The sequence below is a fragment of the Balaenoptera physalus genome (assembly GCF_965194825.1).
Source record: "Balaenoptera physalus genome assembly, chromosome: 13".
In the NCBI taxonomy this organism is placed as follows: domain Eukaryota; kingdom Metazoa; phylum Chordata; class Mammalia; order Artiodactyla; family Balaenopteridae; genus Balaenoptera; species Balaenoptera physalus.
In genome coordinates this window covers 108,399,147-108,422,814 of record NC_138892.1, presented here as the reverse complement: position 1 = coordinate 108,422,814, position 23,668 = coordinate 108,399,147, and the positions used below count along the sequence as shown (strand labels likewise).

At 51.7% G+C, this 23,668-nt stretch overlaps 1 protein-coding gene and 1 long non-coding RNA gene across 2 annotated transcripts; one reads left to right on the top strand and one right to left on the bottom strand.

Moving 5' to 3' along the window:
- Nucleotides 1-6,248: 6,248 nt before the first annotated feature.
- Nucleotides 6,249-23,302, bottom strand: TUBA8 (tubulin alpha 8). The gene is given in 7 exon segments (XM_082420532.1): nucleotides 6,249-6,560; nucleotides 9,442-10,122; nucleotides 11,478-11,626; nucleotides 13,072-13,294; nucleotides 22,949-22,983; nucleotides 22,986-23,039; nucleotides 23,042-23,302. Coding segments are annotated over 7 exon segments (1,488 nt in total). The 5' UTR covers nucleotides 23,094-23,302; the 3' UTR covers nucleotides 6,249-6,266.
- On the top strand, nucleotides 13,409-21,091 carry LOC309640994. The gene is made up of 2 exons (XR_014252480.1): nucleotides 13,409-16,132; nucleotides 17,275-21,091. It is a non-coding gene; the product is annotated as an uncharacterized lncRNA (long non-coding RNA).
- Nucleotides 23,303-23,668: the final 366 nt, after the last annotated feature.

Here is a 23,668-nt window from a genome sequence, read left to right as displayed (position 1 = left end):
TCCTGACTCAGCCCTGAAATCAGCCAGTTCTCCAATGAGTCATAATTCCTTTTAGAGGGGAATGGTATTTAGAAACCAAGATACAAGCACTAGATGTTCTCATTGCTATGCTATGGGGTGTCATTGCTGCTAGGTCCTTTCAAGGGCAGAGCTAAAGAAAAAAAAAAAAAAAACCAAAGAAGCAAACATGAGGGACTTCCCTGGTGGTCCAGTGGATAAGAATCCGCCTTCCAATGCAGGGGACACAGGTTCAATCCCTGGTCGGGGAACTAAGATCCCACATGCCACGGGGCAACTAGGCCCACTCGCCGCAACTAGAGAGCCCAAGTGCCACAACTACTGAGCCCATGCGCTCTGGAGCCGGCGCACCACAACTAGAGAAGCCTGTGATCTGCAACTAGAGAAGCCTGCACGCCACAACTAGAGAGAAGCCCGCACACCGCAACGAAGAGCCCACGCACTGCAACGAAGACCCAGTGCAGCCAAAATTAAAAAAAAAAAAGAAAAGAAGCAAACATGAGTTCATACTGAAGACTCCAATTTCACAATATGATCCACTATTACAGGGTTGTTCTTTGCTCTATCCCATTCCATAATTGTATATTCCTTCTTCCACAGTGAGAACCCTGGTTCCCATTAGTATGAATCTATTTCTTTCTTTGCTCAATCTGAGAACACATACACGGTAGTTTGAGAATAGCTACACTACCTACCAACAGCAAACTTACTAAGTTCAAGATATTTTTTTCCATTCTTTATATCTTTACACAGAAGATATATCGTCAAAATACTGTGTTCAGTACTGTGGATTATATTTTCTTCTATGTGGTTATGGTGTCCATTTGATACACAGTTCAATGTATTTGTTTCTGGTGATGTAGTTTCAGGATGCCAGTGGTATCCTAGGTGTCTCTGCTATGGATAAGAGTACAGGAAAATAGAACAAGATTACCATCAAAAAATGACAAGGGCCATTTGAGCAAAGAAGACATTGAGCTTATGGTCCAAAAGCTGAGAAGTACAAAGCTGAATATGAGAAGCAGAGGAAGAGATGGCTTCCAGAAATCCACTTGAATTCTGTGCATTCAACATGAAAGCAAAGGTTGAAGATGAGAGACTCAAAGGCAAGATCAAAGATGAGGACAAACAGAAGATTCTTGACAAGTATAATGAAATCATCAACTGGCTTGATAAGAATCTGACTGCAGAAAAGGAAGAACTTGAACTTTGGCAGAAAGAGCTGGAGAAGATTTGCAACATCATCATTATCAAGTTGTAGCAGAGTGAGAGGAAGGCCTGGGGCTTCCTGGGTGACGGAGCTCCTCTTCTGGGCCCACCCTTGAAGATGTAAGTGAAGCCAACCTGAGCATAGATAATTTAGCACTGTTCCACAGTAAAAAAAAAAAAATTGAAGGAGCCAAATTCACAACAAATCCAGTGACAGTCTTAAGGTTGAGCTATTGAGTAATTCAATACTGTACTGAATTACTGGCTTTCTCATTACTTAGGGAATATGTGCACAGGGAAAGGAAAAAACATTGTATTTTATTAACGTGTCGTAAAATGCAATGTATTAAATAAAATCTGTATTTACAATCAGTGCCCATAAAAGCTTATTAAAAAAGAAAAAATTCCGCGATGAAGAGTGGCCCCCGCTTGCCACAACTAGAGAAAGCCCTCGCACAGAAACGAAGACCCAACACAGCCATAAATAAATGAGTAAATAAATAAATAAACCCAAAGTTTAAAAAAAAAAAAAAAAAGAAAAAATTGTTTGGTCATGCCGAAGTTTCAAAAGGAAAAAATCGCTGGGTGAGCTCAACAGAAGAGAGATGACAGGAGAAAGAATCAGTGAATTTGAGGATTGAACAATTGAAATTATCTAATATTAACAACAGAGAGAAAATAGACTGAAAAATGTTAACAGAGCCTCAGTGGCCTGTGGTACTATAATGAAAGATCTAACATTCACTGAGCTCCAAAGAAGAGAAGAAAGTGTGAGTCTGAAAACCATTCAAAGATATGACAAGCTGAAAATTTCCCAAATTTGGCAAAAGACATAAATCTGCAGACTTAAGAAACTGGGTGGACTCCCTAGATAAGGCCAAAGAAACCCACATCAATATACATTATAGGACTTACCAGGTGGTGCAGTGGTTAAGAATCTGCCTGCCAACACAGGGGACACGGGTTCGATCCCTGGTCCGGGAAGATCCCACATGCCACAGAGCAACCAAGACCATGTGCCACAACTACTGAGCCTGCACTACAGAGCCCGCGAGCCACAACTACTGAGCCCGTGAGCCACAATTTCTGAGCCCGTGTGCTGCAACTACTGAAGCCTGTGTGCTGAGAGCCTGTGCTCTGCAACAAGAGAAGCCACCGCAATGAGAAGCCCGCGCAACGCAACGAAGAGAAGCCCCTGCTTGCCGTAACTAGAGAGAAAGTCCACGTAGAGCAACGAAGACCTAGCACAGCCAAAAAATAAACAAATAAATAGATAAAATAAAATTACTTAAAAAAAATACACTGATGGAATTCCTAATAACTGAACCACGGTTGAATTCTTGGAATAAATCCTTCTTGGTTGTGCTATATTTTTTAACATGGTATGGACTCTGCTGATATTTTACTAATGGTTTTTGCATTGGCGTTAATACAAATCTTGGGGTTTTGGGGATTTTTTTTTTTTATTTTGGGATTTTTTTGGCCACACCACGTGTCATGTGGGATCTTAGTTCCCCAACCAGCGATGGAACCCATCCCCCCTGCACTGGGAGTGCAGAGTCTTAACCGCTGGACCGCCAGGAAAGTCCCTGGCATTAATACAAAAGATCACTTCATGTGTTTTTATTTCTCCCCACTGCAAGATAATAGAACCTGCTTGGAGAGACAATGTCCTGTCTCATTAACCATGAGCCAAACAAACAGCCTTATATTTTAGACTTCAGTGTCTAAGCCCCAAATACAATATGTAGAAGGTCACATAAGGAGTTTCATTCTGCATATTCATGAAAAAAATGTGGATAAGTGAGGACTCACCTTAGCTCTTGGGGGTTCTGTGTATATGGGAAGGAAGGATGAAATAAACTCTACAAAATTTAACAGTATCCGTATTGATATCCTCCCCTCTTGCCCCACTCACTCTTTCACCTTCATCCCTAAAGTGGTCGACATCATAAATTTGTCACAGACCTAAAAATAAAAAACTAATTATAGCACTGGTTTCTTCATTTTTTTTTTTTTTAATGTAGACGGTTTAGACTGAGAACTTAAAAAGGGAAGTTTTTGGGAATTCCTTGGCGGTCCAGTGGTTAGGACTCTGCTTCCACTGCAGGGAGCATGGGTTCGATCCCTGGTCGGGGAACTAAGATCCCTCATGCTGCGCAGTGTGGCCAAAAAAATAAAAAAAATTTTAAAAAGGGAAGTTTTTGATCCCTTTAGTAGATGAGCATTGTAATAGGAGAGACAATTGCATGGCGTTGATCCAGTGACCCTTAAAAATTCAGAATAGTGGGGTTAGTGGCAATTTTGTATTAAAGTTAAATGTCGATCAAATCACTGATAGAATCAGAAGTTTGGAGAAAATAAATATATAAACATACTATCTTTTTCCTCAGTAGGTTCTTTTTGGAACCTAAGCTGACTGCGGTCAAAGGCTGGAGATCTGTCCCTCTTGCTGAGAAGGGCCCAGATTGCAAACACTGGGGTGAGGAGTACATATGAATATGCATGTGGATTTCACTAGATATTACGTTAACTATGGGCTCTCCTAATTCCTGGGGTAAAATAGTAAAAAGAAAAAAAGACTTTTTTTTAATCGGTAGAAATTACTTAGGAATCCTTCAGAGATGGCATTAGGATTCAAGAAACTGGATAACCCAGGCTAAAGTCCAGTGAGCTAAACAAGCTGCCTACCACAGGCCGTGGCCCAATTCTGGCATCTGCCAAACTTACTTTACCGTCTTAAGAAGCCTCTAGCCAATCCCGTGCTGGAGAATTATGAAGCTGCCTTTTCTTGGGGGACGCTAGAGAATCATCCACTTTCCTATTCACCCTCTTTCTAGGGGTGCATTACTCCAGTTCTAAAATTCAATACTCCTGCTTCGTGAACAGAGATAAAAGCCAGCAGGGCTAGACGGGCCCAACCCCATGATCAGACAGGGACTCAACAAAACAAGGGAAAATGGAAGAGAAGAAACTGGGGGGAAATACATCCAAGGCCCTAAAATATCATCCCTCAAACTCCCCCTTCCCCATACCTCTCAGACATCACCTCTGTGACTTTGCCATTCGTATTTTTTTTTTAAACTTTTGGGTTTATTTTATTTATTTATTTATTGCTGTGTTGGGTCTTCGTTTCTGTGCGAGGGCTTTCTCTAGTTGTGGCAAGTGGGGGCCACTCTTCATCGTGGTGCGCGGGCCTCTCATTATTGCGGCCTCTCTTGTTGCTGAGCACAGGCTCCAGACGCACAGGCTCAGTAGTTGTGGCTCACGGGCCTAGTTGCTTCGCGGCATGTGGGATCTTCCCATACCAGGGCTCGAACCCGTGTCCCCTGCATTGGCAGGCAGATTCTCAACCACTGCGCCACCAGGGAAGCCCCCACCATTCGTATTTATTTTAACCTAATTCACATAAATCTAGAGGGAAGGAAGACACTGTAGGTGATTTCCCCTAAACCCTGGCCTCGGGGGTCTGTCACTCTCTCCCTAATTAGGTCCTAGTTACACACTCGGGAAGTCCTTCGAGGCTTATCCGAAACCCGTGGGTAGGTCTCTCACTTCTGTCAGAGGGGAAATGCCCCTTCCTGAGATGGGCCACAGCTCCTGACCCCAATTCTCTGCACAGCTGGGTCTGTCCCTGCAGCCCCTGCGGGACTTGGTGAGGCCTGACCTCGGGCAAGGGGGTCCTGATGGGCAGAGATCTGTACTCCTCCTCAGCACCACGATCTCCTTCACAGAAGAGCAAGAAAGTGTGGTCTCTCCGCAAACAGGCCTCAGCGAGTGGTCAGCGTCACTTCCTGCCTGGTCTTCCTTTCCTTGGAACATTTTATTCTATTTTTCTCGGGGCCTCCAAGGAATACAGCGTAGAAACATGTAGGGCAAGTCCACAATTGACGAGCTGTACATTTAATGCACAGGGACCTGCTATGGGCCCGACCCCGGGTGTCTTATCAGTGGTTTAATCAGAGCAGCCTTTTGATTTCTCCCAAAATCCTACCGGAGCTGCCAACTTCAGGGAAGAGATGCATTAATTTGTCCTCTCCCTAGTAATAAATGGACTTTGCTTCTCCCCACCCTTCATTTTATGAGGCAGCGGTTGGAACCGGACACAAACACCAACGGTGGAAAGAGTGCGGGGTAGCCGAGAGAACAGACTCTTGGCCCCGCCCTTTTGTATCTCCAACACATAAACGCCCTACACCTCAGCTTCTTCATCCATAAAATGAGAAGAATATCCATTTTGAGATGGTTGGGGGTTACAGATAAGGTATATGTGTATATAAAGTATAGTAGGTATTCTGCTTAAAGCCTTCCAAATTCCAAACAGAAATGTTGTGTTTCACTCAGAGAAAACCTAAACTCCTTACGTCCTCTGCAGGATTAGCCTAAGTGTGCCCTGCACCCCGTGTGGCTCTTGGTCGCATCCCTCACCTCCATCCTCCGGGGACCCTGGCCTCCTCCCTGCTCTTCACACACCCACCCGGCGTCTCTGACTCCAGAACCTCCGGGGTGGCTCCGAGCTGCACCCGGGTCTCCACGAGGCCTTTTCTGACCTCACCACCCACTTCTCCCATCACTGCTTTTTCGCTTCACAGCACTGAACACTGTCTGGAATGATCCCACTCGTTTATCTGTGTATTTACAAGGGCAGGAAATGGGCTCTTGCTTCTACCTCTAACTCTGAGAACACTCCCTTTCCAGAATCTTCCCCGCACCCAGATCTCACCTTTCTGCTCCCCAGCCAGCAGGCTGTGTTTGGGGTGAGCCCAGCCTAATAGAGAATTTTAAATCCCGCTTAGGTCTCCGCACAGGTGTGACTGGCCTGCACCCTAACCCAGAGACAGTGACTCTCGTTTCCTTTGGTGACACGGAGCTGCGCTCCCCCACAGGAGGGTCTGGCAGAGCTCAGCGACCGTGCTGGCCCCGTCACCCACAGGTACTGGTGTCGGGACCCAGGCTGGGGTCTGCTGCTCTAGGAAAAGTTAAACGTGCTTGGAGGGGCAGCAGGAATAAAGAGACACAGCCACGAGGAACGTTTGTATTTAAAATTCCTCCCCTTCGTTTTCTTCTTCAAAAGAATCAGTCCCCACTTCCTCATAATCCTTCTCCAGGGCAGCCAGGTCCTCCCGGGCCTCGGAAAATTCTCCTTCTTCCATCCCCTCTCCGACGTACCAGTGCACGAAGGCGCGCTTGGCGTACATGAGGTCGAACTTGTGGTCCAGGCGGGCCCAGGCCTCGGCGATGGCCGTGGTGTTGCTCAGCATGCAGACGGCCCGCTGCACCTTGGCCAGGTCTCCCCCGGGGACGACCGTGGGGGGCTGGTAGTTGATGCCCACCTGGGGAACAGAGGGTGAAGATGCGGCAGTCAGCGGATAACGCAAGCTGGGGCACCTTGGTCACATGGTGGGTGGGGCAGCAGGCCTGGATGTGAAGAGGGGGATCAGGAGGTGGGACGGCGGGTGGGTAGAGAGGTGCGTGTGGGAGAGAAAGCAAAAGCAAGCGGCATTGGGCCGGGAAGCTCAAGGGGAGGGGAAGGGCTGGTAGAAACCCCAGTGGGAGACTCAAGCAGACAAATGAGGGGGGTCAAGCAGGGTGGGTGTGCAGTGCCAGTAGATGGAGATTATTATAAATTCACTCCTTCCAATGGTATCTCGGGTTCCTCTTAGTTATGCTGCCAACGGGTTTAGGGCAGTTTCTCTGCCAAGGGTGAAGGGCTGTTTAAAAGATCAGGGAGAGGACTTCCCTGGTGTCACAGTGGTTAAGAATCCACCTGCCAATGCAGGGGACACGGGTTCGAGCTCTGGTTCAAGAAGATCCCACATGCCGTGGAGCAACTAAGCCCGTGCGCCACAATTACTGAGCCTGTGCTCTAGAGCCTGCGAGCCACAACTACTGAAGCCCGCGTGCCACAACTACTGAAGCCCTCGCACCTAGAGCCCGTGCTCAGCAAAAAGAGAAGCCACCGCAATGAGAAGCCGGCGCACCGCAACGAAGAGTAGCCCCCGCTCGCCGCAACTAGAGAAAGCCCGCGCACAGCAACGAAGACCCAATGCAGCCAAAACTAAATTAATTAATTAATCAATTTTTTTAAAAGATCAGGGAGATATTCTCAAGCAATAAATAAAGAGATGCAAAAGGTTCTGGGGATGGTGTCAGCATTTACCAGGCCCTCTATCTCTGGGGAGTGGGGTTTCTTGGAAGAAAAGCATGGAAATCAAAGAAAGTCAGTTAAAACTCTTGCTGGATGAGCCAATCCCCCAAGCTCTGGAAGCATGGAGGGTCCTCCAAGTTGATCCAGCCCAACCTGACGAGGGGGCTACTATCCCGGAAATCTCCCTTCTCCCCACACATACCCCAAACTGGAGCCGACCCCAGGAACTCTAGGAACCTGGAAGGGGCCTCAGGTGACGACTGTGATAATACTCATGGGACACTGAGAACCATGGAGCTGGCCCCAAAATGCCTCTCCACCAGGCCACCAGGTCTTAACTGCCAATCTCTTCAATTCATAGCTTTAAAATGCATGTCCTCTGAGAGGTGGAGGTGGGAGTGGCAGCAGGCTGTACAGCCAAGGTGGGTAACCCACTAAATGAATTCACAATGATCTATCATTCCTGTTAGACAAAAGTGGCATCTTGGGGGTGGAGGTGATGCTGAGACAGGGGCAAAGGACCAAAGTGAGAAGGGAGAAGGCAATGCCACGTGACATATTTCACTAGACCAGCCAACTCTGCTCTCTTTTCAGCAGTAGCATCCCTAGACCCTGGGGAGGATGCTACAGGGTGAAGTTCAACACCATCCACCCCCACGGCATGTGCTTTTCTGAGAAGCAGCTAAAGGTTCTAGCACTGCCTTATCTTTCTGCTCATAACCCCAGAGCTTCAGCTTAAAATAAACGGGCGAGAATACAGGGGCATCTCCTTTTTGTTAATTTCTCCACCACCCTCATATCTCATTCTTTTTCTTTTTTTTTTTTTTTTTTGCCTATTCATTTTACTACTAGCTTGTTTTGTTGCTTGTTTCCATTTGAAAGAAAAAAACCCAACAACTTGGGGGAAGATCCTGAATGTTTTCACAAGAGTGACCAGAACTGCCACATAAAAATAGGCACAGTCCAGGGGAAAGGATTCTGTACGTGGCTGGGAGCAGAGCAGGGTGGGGAACGCTCCCCGCCGTCAGCCTCTCGGCCGAGAAGCCAGCATGAGGTGTCTTGTTTCCGTAAGTCCCAGCAGGGAAAACTGAGATGTGCTCATCTCTGTCTCAAGCAACTGTCACAACTACCTCTGGTGTTCAGCAAACCTCTAAATTATTAAAGGCCTGCCAGGGGTCTAATAACATGAATGGTGGCAGCTGCTTTGATGGTGGACTCGGATGAGACCGTGGGACACAGGACAAAGCAGTCAAGCAGGCACGAGTGCAGGGGCAGCTGCCTGCCTGGCCAGGGCGACTCAGGGGGGTGCCTTCCAATGCTCGACATCTTCTGGTCCTGGGAGATGGGGGCCTTCCCTGGCTATTCTGTACCCACACCAACACTTAGAGTCTGGTGTTCCCCAGACTGCAGACCTACAACAGGCTCCCAGCTCACTCCCGGTTAGTGGAAATGTTAGGGCTTCATAATGTGAATCACAACCATTTGATAACCATGAAATTTCTTATCCTTACTCTAAATTGATGAAAACTTACTTACAAGGCGAATAATTTTTCAAAATAAACTGGGGAGAGAAGAACACATCTTTTGTTGGAGGAGGGAGTTACACCTCTCCGGCAACTGGAATAATCTGGTTACTGCATTCTCTGATCTAGTGTCGGATCAGAGCCACTCCCACCCCATCATCCTCTTCATCCCACTTGCACACAAGTTCATCCTAGCCCCGTTCACTCCTCCCTGTAAGAGAAAAGTCCTTTCTGCCTGACCTTTGAGATGTTTGCAGATCTCAGGGCAGGAGCAGGTGGAGCCCTTCTCCCTACTGCACTAGCGCCCTCCCCCTCTTCCAATAATCCTCTCAGAATCTCTCCTGACCTAAAATAAGTGAATGAACAAATTAATGAATGAAATCAGTGTTACATTTGGCTGAAGTCCCTCTTCCCATCTCACCCCAAAGCTCCCAGGGAATGTGTATCAGTCCAAGACCCTGAGTTTCCACCTCTTTCTCCCCATCCTTGGTCTCTCCCTCTGCTTCTCTAGTTGTCTGTCTCCACTGAGTCACCAGCTCTCACCTTGAAGCCTGTGGGACACCAGTCTACAAACTGGATGGTCCTCTTGGTCTTGATGGCGGCAATGGCGACGTTCACATCCTTGGGCACCACGTCCCCCCGGTAGAGCATGCAGCAGGCCATGTACTTGCCGTGACGGGGGTCACACTTCACCATCTGGCTGTTGGGCTCGAAGCAGGAGCTGGTGATCTCGGCCACGGAGAGCTGCTCGTGGTAGGCCTTCTCGGCAGAGATGATGGGCGCGTAGGTGACCAGGGGGAAGTGGATGCGGGGGTAGGGCACCAGGTTGGTCTGGAACTCGGTGAGGTCCACGTTGAGGGCGCCGTCGAAGCGCAGGGAGGCCGTAATGGAGGACACGATCTGGCTGATGAGGCGGTTGAGGTTGGTGTACGTGGGCCGCTCGATGTCCAGGTTGCGCCGGCAGATGTCGTAGATGGCCTCGTTGTCCACCATGAAGGCGCAGTCCGAGTGCTCCAGGGTCGTGTGCGTGGTCAGGATGGAGTTGTAGGGCTCCACCACGGCCGTGGACACCTGCGGGGCCGGGTAGATGGCGAACTCCAGCTTGGACTTCTTGCCGTAATCCAGGGAGAGGCGCTCCATCAGCAGAGAAGTGAAGCCGGAGCCGGTGCCGCCCCCGAAGCTGTGGAAGATGAGGAAGCCCTGCAGGCCTGAGCAGGCATCTGTCTGGGAGTGGAGGACACGAGACAAGGCTCTGAGGACTCCCTCACGGGCCTCTCTGTCTGCCCCACTCTACCCCTCAACATTGTCAAGTGGGTGAAATTAAAACAGCCTTGAAGGAGTAAGGAAGCACAAAGGAGCCTCGGCGGGCTTGGGAGGAACCGCTAAAATACGGGCAGCAAACCTGCACACACCTCTGGGTCCATGAAGCTTCCAGCCCAGTGGCCTGGTTGGACCAGGAATGAGCTTCTAGAACCACGGTGGTTAATGACTTTGCCCCATGAGGGCCCCAGCTCCTTGCCCACTTCCCCAGCCCTAGTCATTTGATCTTGCGGGAACTGCAGACCTACACATCCTAGCCCAACCTTGGAAGGTGGCTCAGGAAGATAAGTGGGTCAGAGAACCTGAGATTTAACATCAACTTTGCCACTTCCGAGTTGTAAAAATTCGAGCAAGTTACTGAACCCTCCAGACTCGTGTTTCTTCTTGGTTAAAGTGAGGACAATAAAAAATATTCATCTCATGAGGTTACTGTGATAATTAAGCAAGGACCTGACAGTTAGCTCTCAGCAGAACTAAGAGAATTCATAGGTCACAGAACCTCCCCATTGGCCGTGATCTATGACTGTGTTCAGTCCCGTGGTTCTGAACTTTGGGGGTCACAGACGGCTCTGAGACGGATGAACCCTACTAGCCCTCCTCTAAACAGAAAATTCGGCATTCTTAGCTCCCAAGTAAAGAACCCCTGATCAAGCCCAACCTTTTCCGTTGTACAGATTAGGAAAGGGGGCTCAAGTAGACAAGTGACCCACCCTGAGCTTTCTAGTCAAACCAACCCGGTTCAGATCCTGACTTGGCCACTTTCTAGCTGTGGGACCCAGACCAAGTTACTGAACCATCCTGGCCCTCAATCTCCCCATCTGTAAAGTTCAAGGACAAGACCTCCTTTGTATCATTATTTAGGGGATTAAACGAAGGAACGTATTTGACACTGGTAATGGCGTTTGTAAGCGCTGAAATAGATCAACGATCTTCCTCTTCTCTTCCAAGTTAAATGCTTTGTTAACCTGTGCTGCCAGGAAGCAAAGAGCTTCGCCTTTCCCACACCTGGAATTTCCCCAGACACCACCGTAGAGCATCTGTAAGTGCTACCGGGGCATCACCTGGAGGGCAGCCCACACTGTCCAGCCAGAGGAAGGGGCGCCAGCCCTGTGAATGCCTCTTACAGAACATAAGCAGAAATTCCCAAATCTTAGGCGTTTATCCTGCAGCCGGGGGTCACGTGCCTCCACCCAGCCTGTTCAGAGAGGTGGATCCCAGCGCGTCCAGCTCAGCAGCTCCCTGCCCTTGTAAACACGCACCAGCTTGCGAATGCGGTCCAGCACCAGGTCGATGCTCTCCTTGCCCACCGTGTAGTGGCCCCGCGCGTAGTTGTTAGCTGCGTCCTCTTTTCCTGTGATCAGCTGCTCTGGATGGAACAGCTTGCGGTAGGTTCCTGCCCGAACCTCATCTACCAAGAGAGCGGACCATCAGTCTTACTACCTGGTTCCCAGAAGAGACGGCTCCCTCCCCTCTAGGATACACATGGCACCCCTACCTACTGAACTCCATTGAGGTGGAACCAGACAACCCTATCATACATCTGCGAGGCTAAGAGAATTCCAGGGTAACACAGGCACTAACAGAGCCAGAAGCCTGGGACTCAAGCAGCAATGAGAAGCCAGCTGCTCTACTGGCTGGACCTTAAAAAGCCTTGGGTTTACAAAGCTGGCCAAACACCAGAGTTGACTGCCTCTTCCCCCTGGACCCACAAGGCTTCCCTCTTGTTTTTCATTCATGCTGCAAAATTCACCCCAGAATTTAACCCGATTTCACTTGCATCCAAATGTTCCAGGGACACAGAGAAAGATTCAGAATGATATGCCTGGCTCCTAGGCTCTCCCGGAATTGTCCCAGCCCTAACCTCCATCTCTGGTGGCAACAATACACGTCAGGCATTAGAGATACTGCAGAACAACTCTGAAGCAAAGCTATGTTCCAGGCTCCGGAAGAGCCAGAGCCCAAGAGAGGCCGTGGGGCCGGGGGCTCTGCTCACCTCCAAGGTCCACACAAAGTGGACGCACGGCAGACCAAGGTGCCTCAGGCCCCAGCTACAGCCCCTCTCCTCTACAGGGTCCCTCTGCTCCCCCAGGGAAAGCACCCATCTGTGCAGTGGCCCGGGAAGCTCATCTGCCCTTCCTGTATTTGTACAAGTGTCCGTGGGATAGAGGGCCTGGGGTCTGTGGCCCTAGAAAGAGTGTTCAGGCACCGCAGGCAGTGCCCAGACATCCCTGGGGGACTTGTCCACCTTCGCTGGTGAGCAGACTTTGAAGATGAGAAAATCCTGATGAACAGCGAGGACTGACCCAGGGGGTCCTGGGGCCGGGGGAGCTGGGAGAGCAAGAATCCTGCCCCAACACAAGTCAGAATTCCTGTCCCCTAAGATCCAGATGAGGTTCATTCTAACCTACGGCAGCCTCTGGCTGTAAGAGAGAGTGCCTGCTGCGATTTCGTCTCGTGTGCAAGATGCTGCAAGGTTCTACCAGGCCGCCGGGACAGGCTGCAATTACCGTAGGATCGGAAACATACACTTTGGGAAACTGACTGTTTGAGGGCGTCTTATAATTTCTGAAATTATTTGTATTTTGACCCTTAGTATTTAATAAACAATCTCGGCAATGTCGGTCTGTCTCAGCAGATTTCAGTGGAGAGCACTAGGTTGGAGCTTTAATGGGGAGCAGAGATCTGTGATCCCCACTTGAGATCCCGAGACTGCGGAGAGCTCTAGGAGCCAAGAGTCATGTGGTGGGGGGCTCCGGATGAGCCACCCCTTCCACGTGGAGATCTGCTTCCCCAGCCACCACAGCCTCTGCAGTCCGGTGCTGTCCCTGTGCGGGGACCCTGGCCCACACTCACCCACCACGGTGGGCTCCAGATCGACCATGACGGCCCGGGGCACGTGCTTCCCGTTGCCAGTCTCGCTGAAGAAGGTGGTGAAGGAGTCGTCGTCCTGGACCTTGCTGGCCTGCGTGCCAAAAGTGCCATCAGCCTGGATGCCGTGCTCCAGGCAGAAGAGCTCCCAGCAGGCATTGCCGATCTGGACCCCTGCTTGGCCCACGTGGACGGATATGCATTCCCGCTGCGGGGAGAGAGCAGCCCGGTCAGAGCCCCAGCCCGGCCGCGCCTCTGCCCCAGACCCCCAGGCCCCCAGGCCCCCAGACCCCCACCTCTGAGGACTTGTCCATCTCTGGCACTCGACCGGCAGGACACCCATGCCTCCCGCCATGCCATGCCCCAGTCACGTGGGGTCTGGGCACCACAACATCTGGATCAAGACTCGATTCCAAAGGAGCACCACAGCTTTGTGGTTTGCTGTAAAGATTGCTTTCCAGGGTTAATCCTTTGTGTCAAGAAAAGGAAAAAGAGGGCAGCTGCGTAGAGGAAACTGGGCTAATTCCAAACCACAAGACTCTTGCATGGATGGAGCCGGTCAAAGGATGAACCAGTGAGAACAGGAGGAACCACCCCCAAATCCACTGCCGTGGCCGGCGCAGTGCTCACGTTCCTGCTGCAGCCTGAGTCTCCCAGACGCCGCCACACACACACGCACGCACGCACACACACGCACACACGCACGTTCCCCATCTCCGCATCACGGAACAGAGAAGCACCCACGGGGGAATGTACTTTGGAGTCTGTATCATGGGTGTCATTAGTGTTCTGGCTACAAATGTAGGAATAAGAAAGGATCAGTACGTCAGCAAGGGAGGGCTGGGAGGGGACAAAGTAGGCGCCTCCTGAACTCTAAGTGACTGGAAAGTTCCTCTGTGGCCACCATAACCTGCTCCTTCGCCCACGTCGGGCCAAGTGCTAAATAAAGTTGACCTTTAGAGTGTCCTTTTCTCCATGTTACTCTGGTGTGAAGCTGCAGTTACCTGATTGGTCCTGGTACTAACAGCTTAGGATGGGGAGGGGTGTGCGTGTGTGTTTGTGTTGTGTACATTCGTGTGGTGTGTGTGTGTGTATATATGTGTAAGTGTGTGTGTGTGGATGTGAGTGTGTGCGTGTGTGTTATGGTTCTGCTGGGACGGTGTACTCGTCACCCCCAACACCCCACCGGGGAAGCAGGGGTCCCGCAAGGAGACTGTGTGCTCGAGACGGAGCTGGGCAGGGAAGCACGTGCCTGTTGTGTGGGCTTCTATTCTTAACCGTGACGACCTGGCATTTTCCAGCTCCGGGGAACCCAAGCCAGGAGCAGAGCCTCCAGAGACTGTGGCTGGGCATGGGGTATGGGACTCCTGGGACCCTGGGGCTCCCTGGGTGTGGGCGCAGGGAAGCCAGCGGTGTCAGGAGGCGGTGCCCTAACACTTGTACAACGTGGCACTGCTCCACACCTGTCTTTGTGTCCTGGCCTCTGTGCTTCTGTGAGCCTGGTGGCCAGGAAAGGGCTTTGCTCACAGTCACCCACACCCCAGGGCACAAATCTTGCCTCTCAAGTTATGTGCTGTGCTGTGTGACCTGGGCTGAGTTATGTAAACCCCCTTCACCTGAAAAGCATAAGTGACCGTGATCGTTTTTGTTGCGGTTGTCCTTATCTTTATCCTTATCATTATGCATTTTCATTATCGGAGCTTCACTCCCCACCTGGAAGAGGCACACGTGGAAAGCCGGAGACCTCAGGCTACGTTCCCCTCACAATGAAAGGACTTTATCTTCAGACTCAATTCAGGCCTAAGGCAGCAGGGTCCTTCTCCCAGGAACCCCCCATAACCAGCAGCTACCAACCAGACCACACCTTCACATGCAGCTGTGGCTTCCTCGGGGTGGGTGTGAACTGAGGGGACCCTGGGGAGACCTGAAAGGAGCAGGTGCCACATGTTGTCCTGTGACCCCACCCCCCAACCATCCTCCAGGCATCCCCTGGGCCCTTCTGGAAGGATACACGGGTATTTCAGGAAGATCAAGGGTCAGAGGAGGAAGAGTAAAGGATCTCAGGGTCCTGAAAACCAGCAACGTGGTGATACAGAGGTTTTCACACCCCTTTAACCTCATGCTAGTCAATGTGCCGGTCTCCACAGATGAAATCAGTCACACACACACACACACACACACACACACACACACACACACTCCTTAGGAGGAGCAGTTGTCCCTGTTACACTAATTCACAAGAGTAACCGGAGGTATAAGATAGACTCAGAAGCAACTGATGGGTCCACAGGTGCCTCCAGAAGCGGCCTCTCAGTGCCATTCTCCACCAGCAGGAGCCAGGGCTCCCTGGAGGGTGGGGTTCCAGGTCTGGGGCAAGGGATGCACAGGATGACCTGGAACGTCGTTGGGGGCCTGAGAGAATAGACGCCGGAAGGTCTCAGACACCAACCAGAAGAGGCTCCCATGGCCAAAGGTGAAACAATCTGAGGGTCAAAAAGAGGAACAGCGGCAGTCGACTGAAACAGGATGGACACGTAAAAATCTCCATGTCCTTCGCGTTATTAAGAAAGAAAACGTCCACTAAAGAAACTCATTTGTCCCCATCCAAACAGCCCTTTTGAGGAGGGAAAGTTCTTTTTTTAAAACAGAAGACTCCCAGCTAGTCAGTGTAGAAAGAATGATATATTAAGAAATATTGCATGTTAGAGTTTCTGATTACATAACTGATTTGGACAAGGACTGATGGGGAACTAGATATTCACACAGCGCCAAAGAATCACTGTTACTTAGGTTACTTGTGTGTCACAAGGGGAAAATAACTGCAACGGTCACCAGCCTCTGACACTGGGTTGGATCATAAACCCCACAATAGTGAGATAACCTCATGTGATGCAGTAGGACACACATGACACCTCCCATGAAGGCTTCTTGTCAAAAATACTCAGCCTTAACGTATTACACCCTTTATATGTAGCTCCCACTTTATAGAAAACACAGGGGTCAAAGGGATAAGGGACATTGCGAGAAAACAACATGAATCCAGAAGGTGAGACATTTTACAGGGAAATTGACCCAATCTTTTTAACTCATGAAAAACAAAGGTGAAGGAGGGACTGACCCACATCAAGAGGAACTTAAGACACATAACATCCACATGGAGTATGTGAATTTTAACTGAATTCTGGTTTGAACAAATCAAAATATGGCGTGGGGGGGACTTCCCTGGCGGTGCAGTGGTTAAGAATGAATCCACCTGCCAGTGCAGGGGACACGGGTTCAAGCCCTGGTCCGGGAAAATCCCACATGCCGCGGAGCAACTAAGCCCGTGCGCCACAGCTACTTAGCCTGCACTCTAGAGCCCGTGAGCCACAACTACTGAGCATGCATGCCACAACTACTGAACACAAACACAGCAGGTAAAGTAAATATGGCAGAAAAATAGTAATTATTAAATCTAGATGATGGATATATGGGTGGCGATACACTACCGTACTTCTCTGAAGGTTTGATGGTTTTCATACTAAAATGACAAAAATTAAAGAAAGGAAACCGAGTAAGAGCCCAGTGAGGGCTCCCCTCACCCTAATGACCCATCGCAAAGGGCCAGGCTCTCCCTGTCCCTTTTCACTTCGTCATTGATTCAACTAACAATGACCAAGAGCCCAGTTTGTTGGGGCAAATGAGAACTTTAAAGTTACGCGAGGGCGGAACTTCCCTGGCGGTCCAGTGGTTAGGACCCGGGTGCTCTCACTCTCGGGGCCAGGGTTCAATCCCTGGTTGGGGAACTAAGATCCCACAAGCCACGCAGCACGGCCTGAATAAATTAATTAATTACGTAAAGTCGTATGAGGAAATCACCAGTGAAATGAAAAGTTAGGTGAGCCCCCTCATTTAACTAATGGTGCTAAGGTCTGTGCACCATTTGCACCTGCTGTGAGGGGACAAGGACCCCACGGTTCCTCTGGCCACTCTGCCTCGTTGACATCCCTCCTTCCTGCCTGGAGGTTCTACACAGGAAAACGCAAAGCACCCCCAGTGCTGACGGCCTGGGGGCCGGCCCTCATGCCCAAGACAGGTCACCCATCTGCCATGACCAGGGACATTATGTGAGCTCAGAGCCTTCAGGATTCTAGAGCTGGGCTGGCCTCACGGATCACCGAATATGATTCCCACCCCATTATTTTACAGGTGAAAAAGCTGAGGCTCAGAAAGGTAAAGGGGCAGACTGGAAATTTCACAGGGAAAGAGCCTGGCCCCAAATCCAGGTCTTCTGACCTCGGCCCGAGTCCTCTCCTTGACACCACCCACCCCCCTGCCTCGTTTGCACTCTTAACCCCCAGGGCCCTGGTGGGCCACATCTACAGCAGCACAAGCCTGATAGCAGAGAGCAAGGCAAGCTTGGACGGCAAACCTCCAAACCAAAAAAAACTCCATCGCAGAGAGAAACAGAAGGGCTCACGGTGGTAGCCTCTGAAAATGGGCCACCCTCCCTGGAAGACCAGGACTGTTTCTCCGGGTGGTGTGTGCCAAGGCCGGGGCCGGAGAGGAGGAGCTGACTCAGCAGAGGGTATTTACATCATGTGTTTGCTCCAAACTCATGTTTCAGATTCCCTCTCTGGCCGGGCAGAGCTCCTGCTTTCTCTCTCACACTGTTCCTCCCTCAGTTCTATTTTGACTCTGGGCTTGTAGGGCTCAGGCCAGCTTTCTGCTCCTGGGCCCCTGTGAGATGAAGGGGGTCCCGCCTGTGCTGCTGGCGCCTCCGGCCCAGCAGTCCAGGGGGTGAAGGTGAGGGAGCTGGAGAGACCTAACACAGGAGCGCCCTTCCTCGAGGAAAGCATGACACCCCTCCCCAGACCTCGTGCTGGGTGGCTACCAAAGTGACCTGCTCTGTTGGCTCCTGCAGCACAGAGCTACTGTCGTTGTCTGCAAGAAGGCATCAGGAGGGACTGGGCCAACTCCCACTCGCCCTTCAAGTCGCTCATTAATCATCCCCTCCTGCAGAAGGTCTGGAAGGCCCCGCACCAGCCGGGGCCCCACGGCGTGCTCCCTCAGCCCCCGCCTCCCCATCACTGCTCTACTGCACGGCTCCTAGCCGCTCTTTTGCTTTTCTGACTTCCCCGGTGGAGAGCAAGGAGCCCCCATTTCCTGGCCAGATACCCAGCATCGAGTACAGGGCTCGAGTGCAGCAGGGGTGATTGGAAAGAAAACCCTGCCGAGACTTAGAGTCTATCTAACAAGGAGGGCAGTGGCCAGGGCCTGAGAGGCAACAGGAGCTCAAAGGAGAAAAGACAGCTTGCAGCTTGGTTTCCCCGAGCAGGAATATTTGCAGACATCTTGGAGAATGTAGATGTGCCAGCAGGTTTTTCAGCTGGATTTTGGAGCAGTGTGACCGAGAGGCGGGAGAATTTAGGGCAGGTCCCACAAACTGCTTAGTTTGTCCGAAGCGCAGGCTTGTGAAGGCAGAGCGGAAGCAGCGTCAGAGCTGCCCACAAGCGTCCTCCCCGGGTAGGGTGCCCAGTTCTGCAGGACAGCAGAAGAAAGACACTCCAGAACCTGACAGTCCTCTTAGAACTCCACTGCCAGAAATCTTTCCTGAGGTCAACCTTACATTATTTCTGCTTTAATGGTAATCGTTTCCTTTTCATTTGCTCTCAGAGGACTCAGATCAGCTCGCTGCAATCCTCTGCAGAAGGAGGCTTTGTAGCTTTAAAAATAGTTTTGAACTATCACAAAACAGTGAAATTGGCATATTATCTTGGAAGGGACCTGACAGTGTAGGCCAGTGAAAACCTGAGACCAGGCCACATACCCCGACCACCTGTGGGTCAAGGGCCACACAGTTGCCTTCAGGAAGCATATTTTTAGACCCAATTACTTCTAGCTGTCAGGCTAGGATAATAAATCACCTACACTTCAGGATCTAGGTCAGAGATGACAGGTAAAAAGTAGAGCCAGTGTTCCAGAGGGATAAAGTAAGAACAATGTGGTTCACGAAAGATTGCACTATCTCTGCTCAAAATCCTTCAATTAGAGCATATTTGGACTCAAAGAATAGATAGCAAGCCAGAAACAGCAGGAACAGAGTCGACCTAAGTTAACATCAGGCTGCAGGCACTGCAGCAGGGCAGCAACAGGGGTGGCAGAGACGGCCCTCAGGAGTGGCCGGGGCTGGTCGTAGACTCCTATACTCTCTAGACCCTTCGAGGCCAAAGGCCCTTGAGCTTCAGCCGACACTGAGGTCAGGTGCCGGAGAGAGCGAGCAAGTGTTAATCTGCCGCACACGGTGCCCACTCTCCTCCTGGTCTCTTCATCTGGAAGAAATTCTAACAGGACGCCGCCGATGGGGGACGGCAGCCACAAAGGCCACAGACAGTCCTGTCAGTCCCTTGGTGGCCAAAGGGAAGGAGCAGTGGGTCTACTCTGACCCCAAGAGCCACATCCTTCCACCCACCCCATCACTAGCCCTGTACTCACTAGCTCTTTCCTCTTCAAAAATTACTGCAACTTTCCCTCTTCCTCTCAAGGTCACTGAGGTCACTGAGCCGCAGCACCACTCCCGCGCTCTGCGTGGGCCCGACCATAGCCCAGACGCTCCCTGTGGACACGGTGCCTGGGGGTGGGGCCTCCGCTGCCACTCGGAGCATGTGCCCAGGGACCTCTGGGGACCCGCACTTAGTGACCGCAGCCCCCGGGGGGCTCGGAGTCGGAAGATAAGCCCGGGCCCTGTGGGGCTCAGCCACGCCACCCGCTCAGGGCGTCTGCGGAGGCCTGTGGACTCGGAAGCAGCATCCACCTCGCGCCCAGGACACTCTCCCTTCTAGCTGCCCATTTCTGCAGGAAGACAGGCTCTTTGTTGCCATCAGATGCCAGTTCCCACCTGAACTCATGGGCCCGCCCCACCAGGAGGAGTGCAGTTGAGGAGGCTGTGCTCTCAACTCCCCCCATGCACCACGACACGTTCTCTGAGGCCTGGAATCACCGACACCAAAGAAGGTGTCACAGTCTCAGTTCCCAGGAGAACTGCTTACCAGAGGGCCCCTGGGAGCAGATGGGAATGCTCAGTTACAGGGTTAGTTCTAAAATCCTCACCTAGAAACTACAGAAATGCTGCATCCATCCTCAACACGGGCAGCCTTCCCCAACCCTCAGGAGGGAAGCCCAGCCACTGCAGGAAGGCAAGTCCTTTCGGCACGGGTGGAACTCTGGGTCCAGGTGTGCACATGTGTCAGCCTAGCCTTGCAGGAATGAGTCAAGGGGTTTTAAAAAAGAGGTTCTGGGGACTTCCCTGGTGGTGCAGTGGTTAAGAATCCTCCTGCCAACGCAGGGGACACGGGTTTGAGCCCTGGTCCAGCAAGATCCCACATGCCGCGGAGCAACTAAGCCCGTGTGCCACAACTGCTGAGCCCATGTGCCGCAACTACTGATGCCCACCCGCTCTAGGGCCTGCATGCCGCAACTACTGAGCCCACGTGCTGCAATTACTGAAGCCTGAACGCCTAAAGCCCGTGCTCCGCGAGAAGAGAAGCCACCGCAATGAGAAGCCCGCGCACCACAACGAAGAGTAGCCCCTGCTCGCCACAACTAGAGAAAGCCTGCACACAGCAACAAAGACCCAACGCAGCCCAAAATAAATATAAATAAATAAATAAATTTAGATTCTGTGAGTGTGAAATGGTCAATAAAAAATGTTTTCCCGGGCTTCCCTGGTGGCGCAGTGGTTGAGAATCTGCCTGCTAATGCAGGGGACACGTGTTCGAGCCCTGGTCTGGGAAGATCCCACATGCCACGGAGCAGCTGGGCCCGTGAGCCACAACTACTGAGCCTGTGCATCTGGAGCCTGTGCCCCGCAACGGGAGGGGCCGCAATAGTGAAAGGTCCGCGCACCGCGATGAAGAGCGGTCCCCGCACCGCGATGAAGAGTGGCCCCCACTTGCCGCAACTAGAGAAAGCCCTCGCACGAACCAAAGACTCAACACAGCCAAAAATAAATAAATAAATAAATAAAGTAGCTATAAAAAATTTAAAAAAAAAATGTTTTCCCATCAAGACAGTGCTGCCCATGTACATAAATATTCCAAATAGAACCTGCTATACAAAATTCAGTGTTTCAAAATAAAGATATTCTCTTTCCAACATATTCAGCCATAGGTTTTCAGTTAAACATCTTTCAAATTCTTTAGCACATTTAAAATAAGGTTTTACTTTACATTTTTTGGTTTATTAGGTATTTTCAGAAACTGGCCTATTGAATGCACGTTGAAGTTTGCTCAGAGAGCTGGATTAGGATCATGGGATCCCCTCTAAGACTCACTACGGCTCTCAGGTCAGAATTAAAACATGCAAGAGACAGCGCTTTGAAAATTATAAAGCACTAGCTATGTGCTAGATATTATAAATATTAAATATCAAATCTTGAGTATGCTGCCTAGGATTTGCTTCAAAATAACAGGGAGAGAGGGGGAAGGGGAGTAAATGAAGCAAGACTCATCGTAAGTAGGTAACTGTTGAAATTGGATGAGGCATATACAGGGGTTCATTATAACACTCTTCTTTTGTATATGTTTGGAACTCTCTGTATAAAAAGGTAAAAATAGTAAAGCTAGGTGGAGCCTTGGAAATTTGAACCATAAGCCCTCTTCATTTTGTAGATGAGAAAAACCACTTCAGAGAGGTTAAGTGACTTTCTTGAAGTCACACAGCTAGCTGCAGAGACAGGAGCCAAAGCTCTGAACTCCCAGCTCAGCTCCTTCCGTGGCCCCGCACCAGGGGCCTCAGGCAGGAGTGCATTCCTCTGGCCACGAGGAGGCTGCTCTGGGGAGGGAGGGTGCCGGACAGACCTGGACTAGACTCAGCAGAGCTGGGGCCAGAGCCAAGGGCCCTGGGCACTCTCCAGAACGAACAGAGGCCGGGAGGAGGGCAGTCCTCACCTGTCCTTCTGGTCACTGACACCGGGGCAAGAGTGCGGAAAGCCTGACCTTGGCCTGTGAGACTGCTCGCTCCGCCCCCTTCCCCACCCAACCTTTCCACCCCCCTCCCAGTGGCCCAGACAGCCGGGCTCTGGACGAGGAGATTTCTGGGTTTCCAGGCGTCAGGGCAAATGTATTGGAGGCAAATTTTACCCAGCCCAGGGCGCAGGGGGTGAAGGGAGGAGGTGGGGGAGGTCCTCTCCAGCAAGTAAGTCCGCGAAGGAGATGGACAGACCAGAGGCCAGGGTAGGACACCACAGGTCTGAAGCCCACCCCACCCCCGGCCTTCCGGAGGGAGAGCCCTGTGGGCCAGAGTCCTCTGGCTTGGACCCCTGGAAAAACTGGGGAGTTGGAGCGGGTGCCGGGGGCCTGGGAAGCCCAAGCCAGATGGCCGAGGTAGGGAAAGGAGAACGAGGCCCCCAGGCGTGGGGCTGTGACGCCCTAAGTCCCCTGACACGTTCGGGGCTCTGTCACATTTGGCTGGGTGTAGCGACCTGATCGCCCACGACCCCAGCCGCCGGGAATCCCTGGACTGCCTGCCCCTCCCCCACTCGGATTCCTGAGTTGCCCCAAGGTGATGCCTCAGAGCCTCACCTCTTCTGCGCGGGGCCCCCATGTCCCCCTTCCCCTCACCTGAGTGCGCAAATCTCCCTTGGGTCCCTTTAAGGGGCGACTCGCCCCCGTCCCTACTTTCTCTCTACGAGAAGGGGCACGGGCACCGGCTTGTCCTCCGCCCGAGGGTACGAACCCCTCGACCCTGAACTGACACCCCCAGGAGACTTCGAACTCCGCAGATCCAAAGCGATGGCTGCCAGCCCCCGCGTAGACGCAGCCCTGCGCTGGGCGCCGCGTGCCCCCAACCCCCAGCGCACCGCGCCCCGGCCCGGCAGGCTCACCATTGCGGCCGCTCCCGTAGCCCGCTCGCTCCCGGCTGGGCCTGCCCACTCCAACTGCTCCAGATACAGCCGCCTCCGCTGTTGTGACACCAGGCGGGAGGGGGCCGGGGACAGACACGCTGGGCCAGCAGCTGCCCTGCAGCATCACAGTGCCGGCGAGGGAGGGACCGGGCAGGTCACAATCGCTCCTCCCCGCCCACCCGCGGCTCGGTCCCCGGCGCCGCACGCGCGGGGTTGCGCAGCTGGACTCCAGGTTCCCACGCTATGCTCTGTAGGATCAGCCTTTGTAATTCCAGCCGCTTAGGAAAGAAATGTAAAGTGCTGTTAGAATAAACGTTCATGGTCCCCAAACTTTCATCCTCTTCCTGCGGCCAAACACTAGCTGCGCCAGGAAGGACCGGCCCAGGCAGGAAAGGCACCTGCTTGGGGCTCAGCTCGCGCAGTCACCCCCAACCCGGGGGAGTGCAGGAGTGGTGGGGCAGGGTACCCGGTGGGAGGGACAGGCTCCGAGCTCAGCTCTGCTGCCGCTCGTCAGCCTGTGCTGAGTGGGGGGTGGAGCCTCTGCTCTGAAGCCCGCTGCACCTCCATCAAGGCCGGCCTGGCTACTGGGGGATTAACTGAGATAAGAATTAGTGAGACCCTAGCAGGTGCTCAGGGCGTCCTCTGTTCCTGCTTCTACTCCTCCCTCCACCATTATTTTCAAGTTTCTTTCTTGATTCA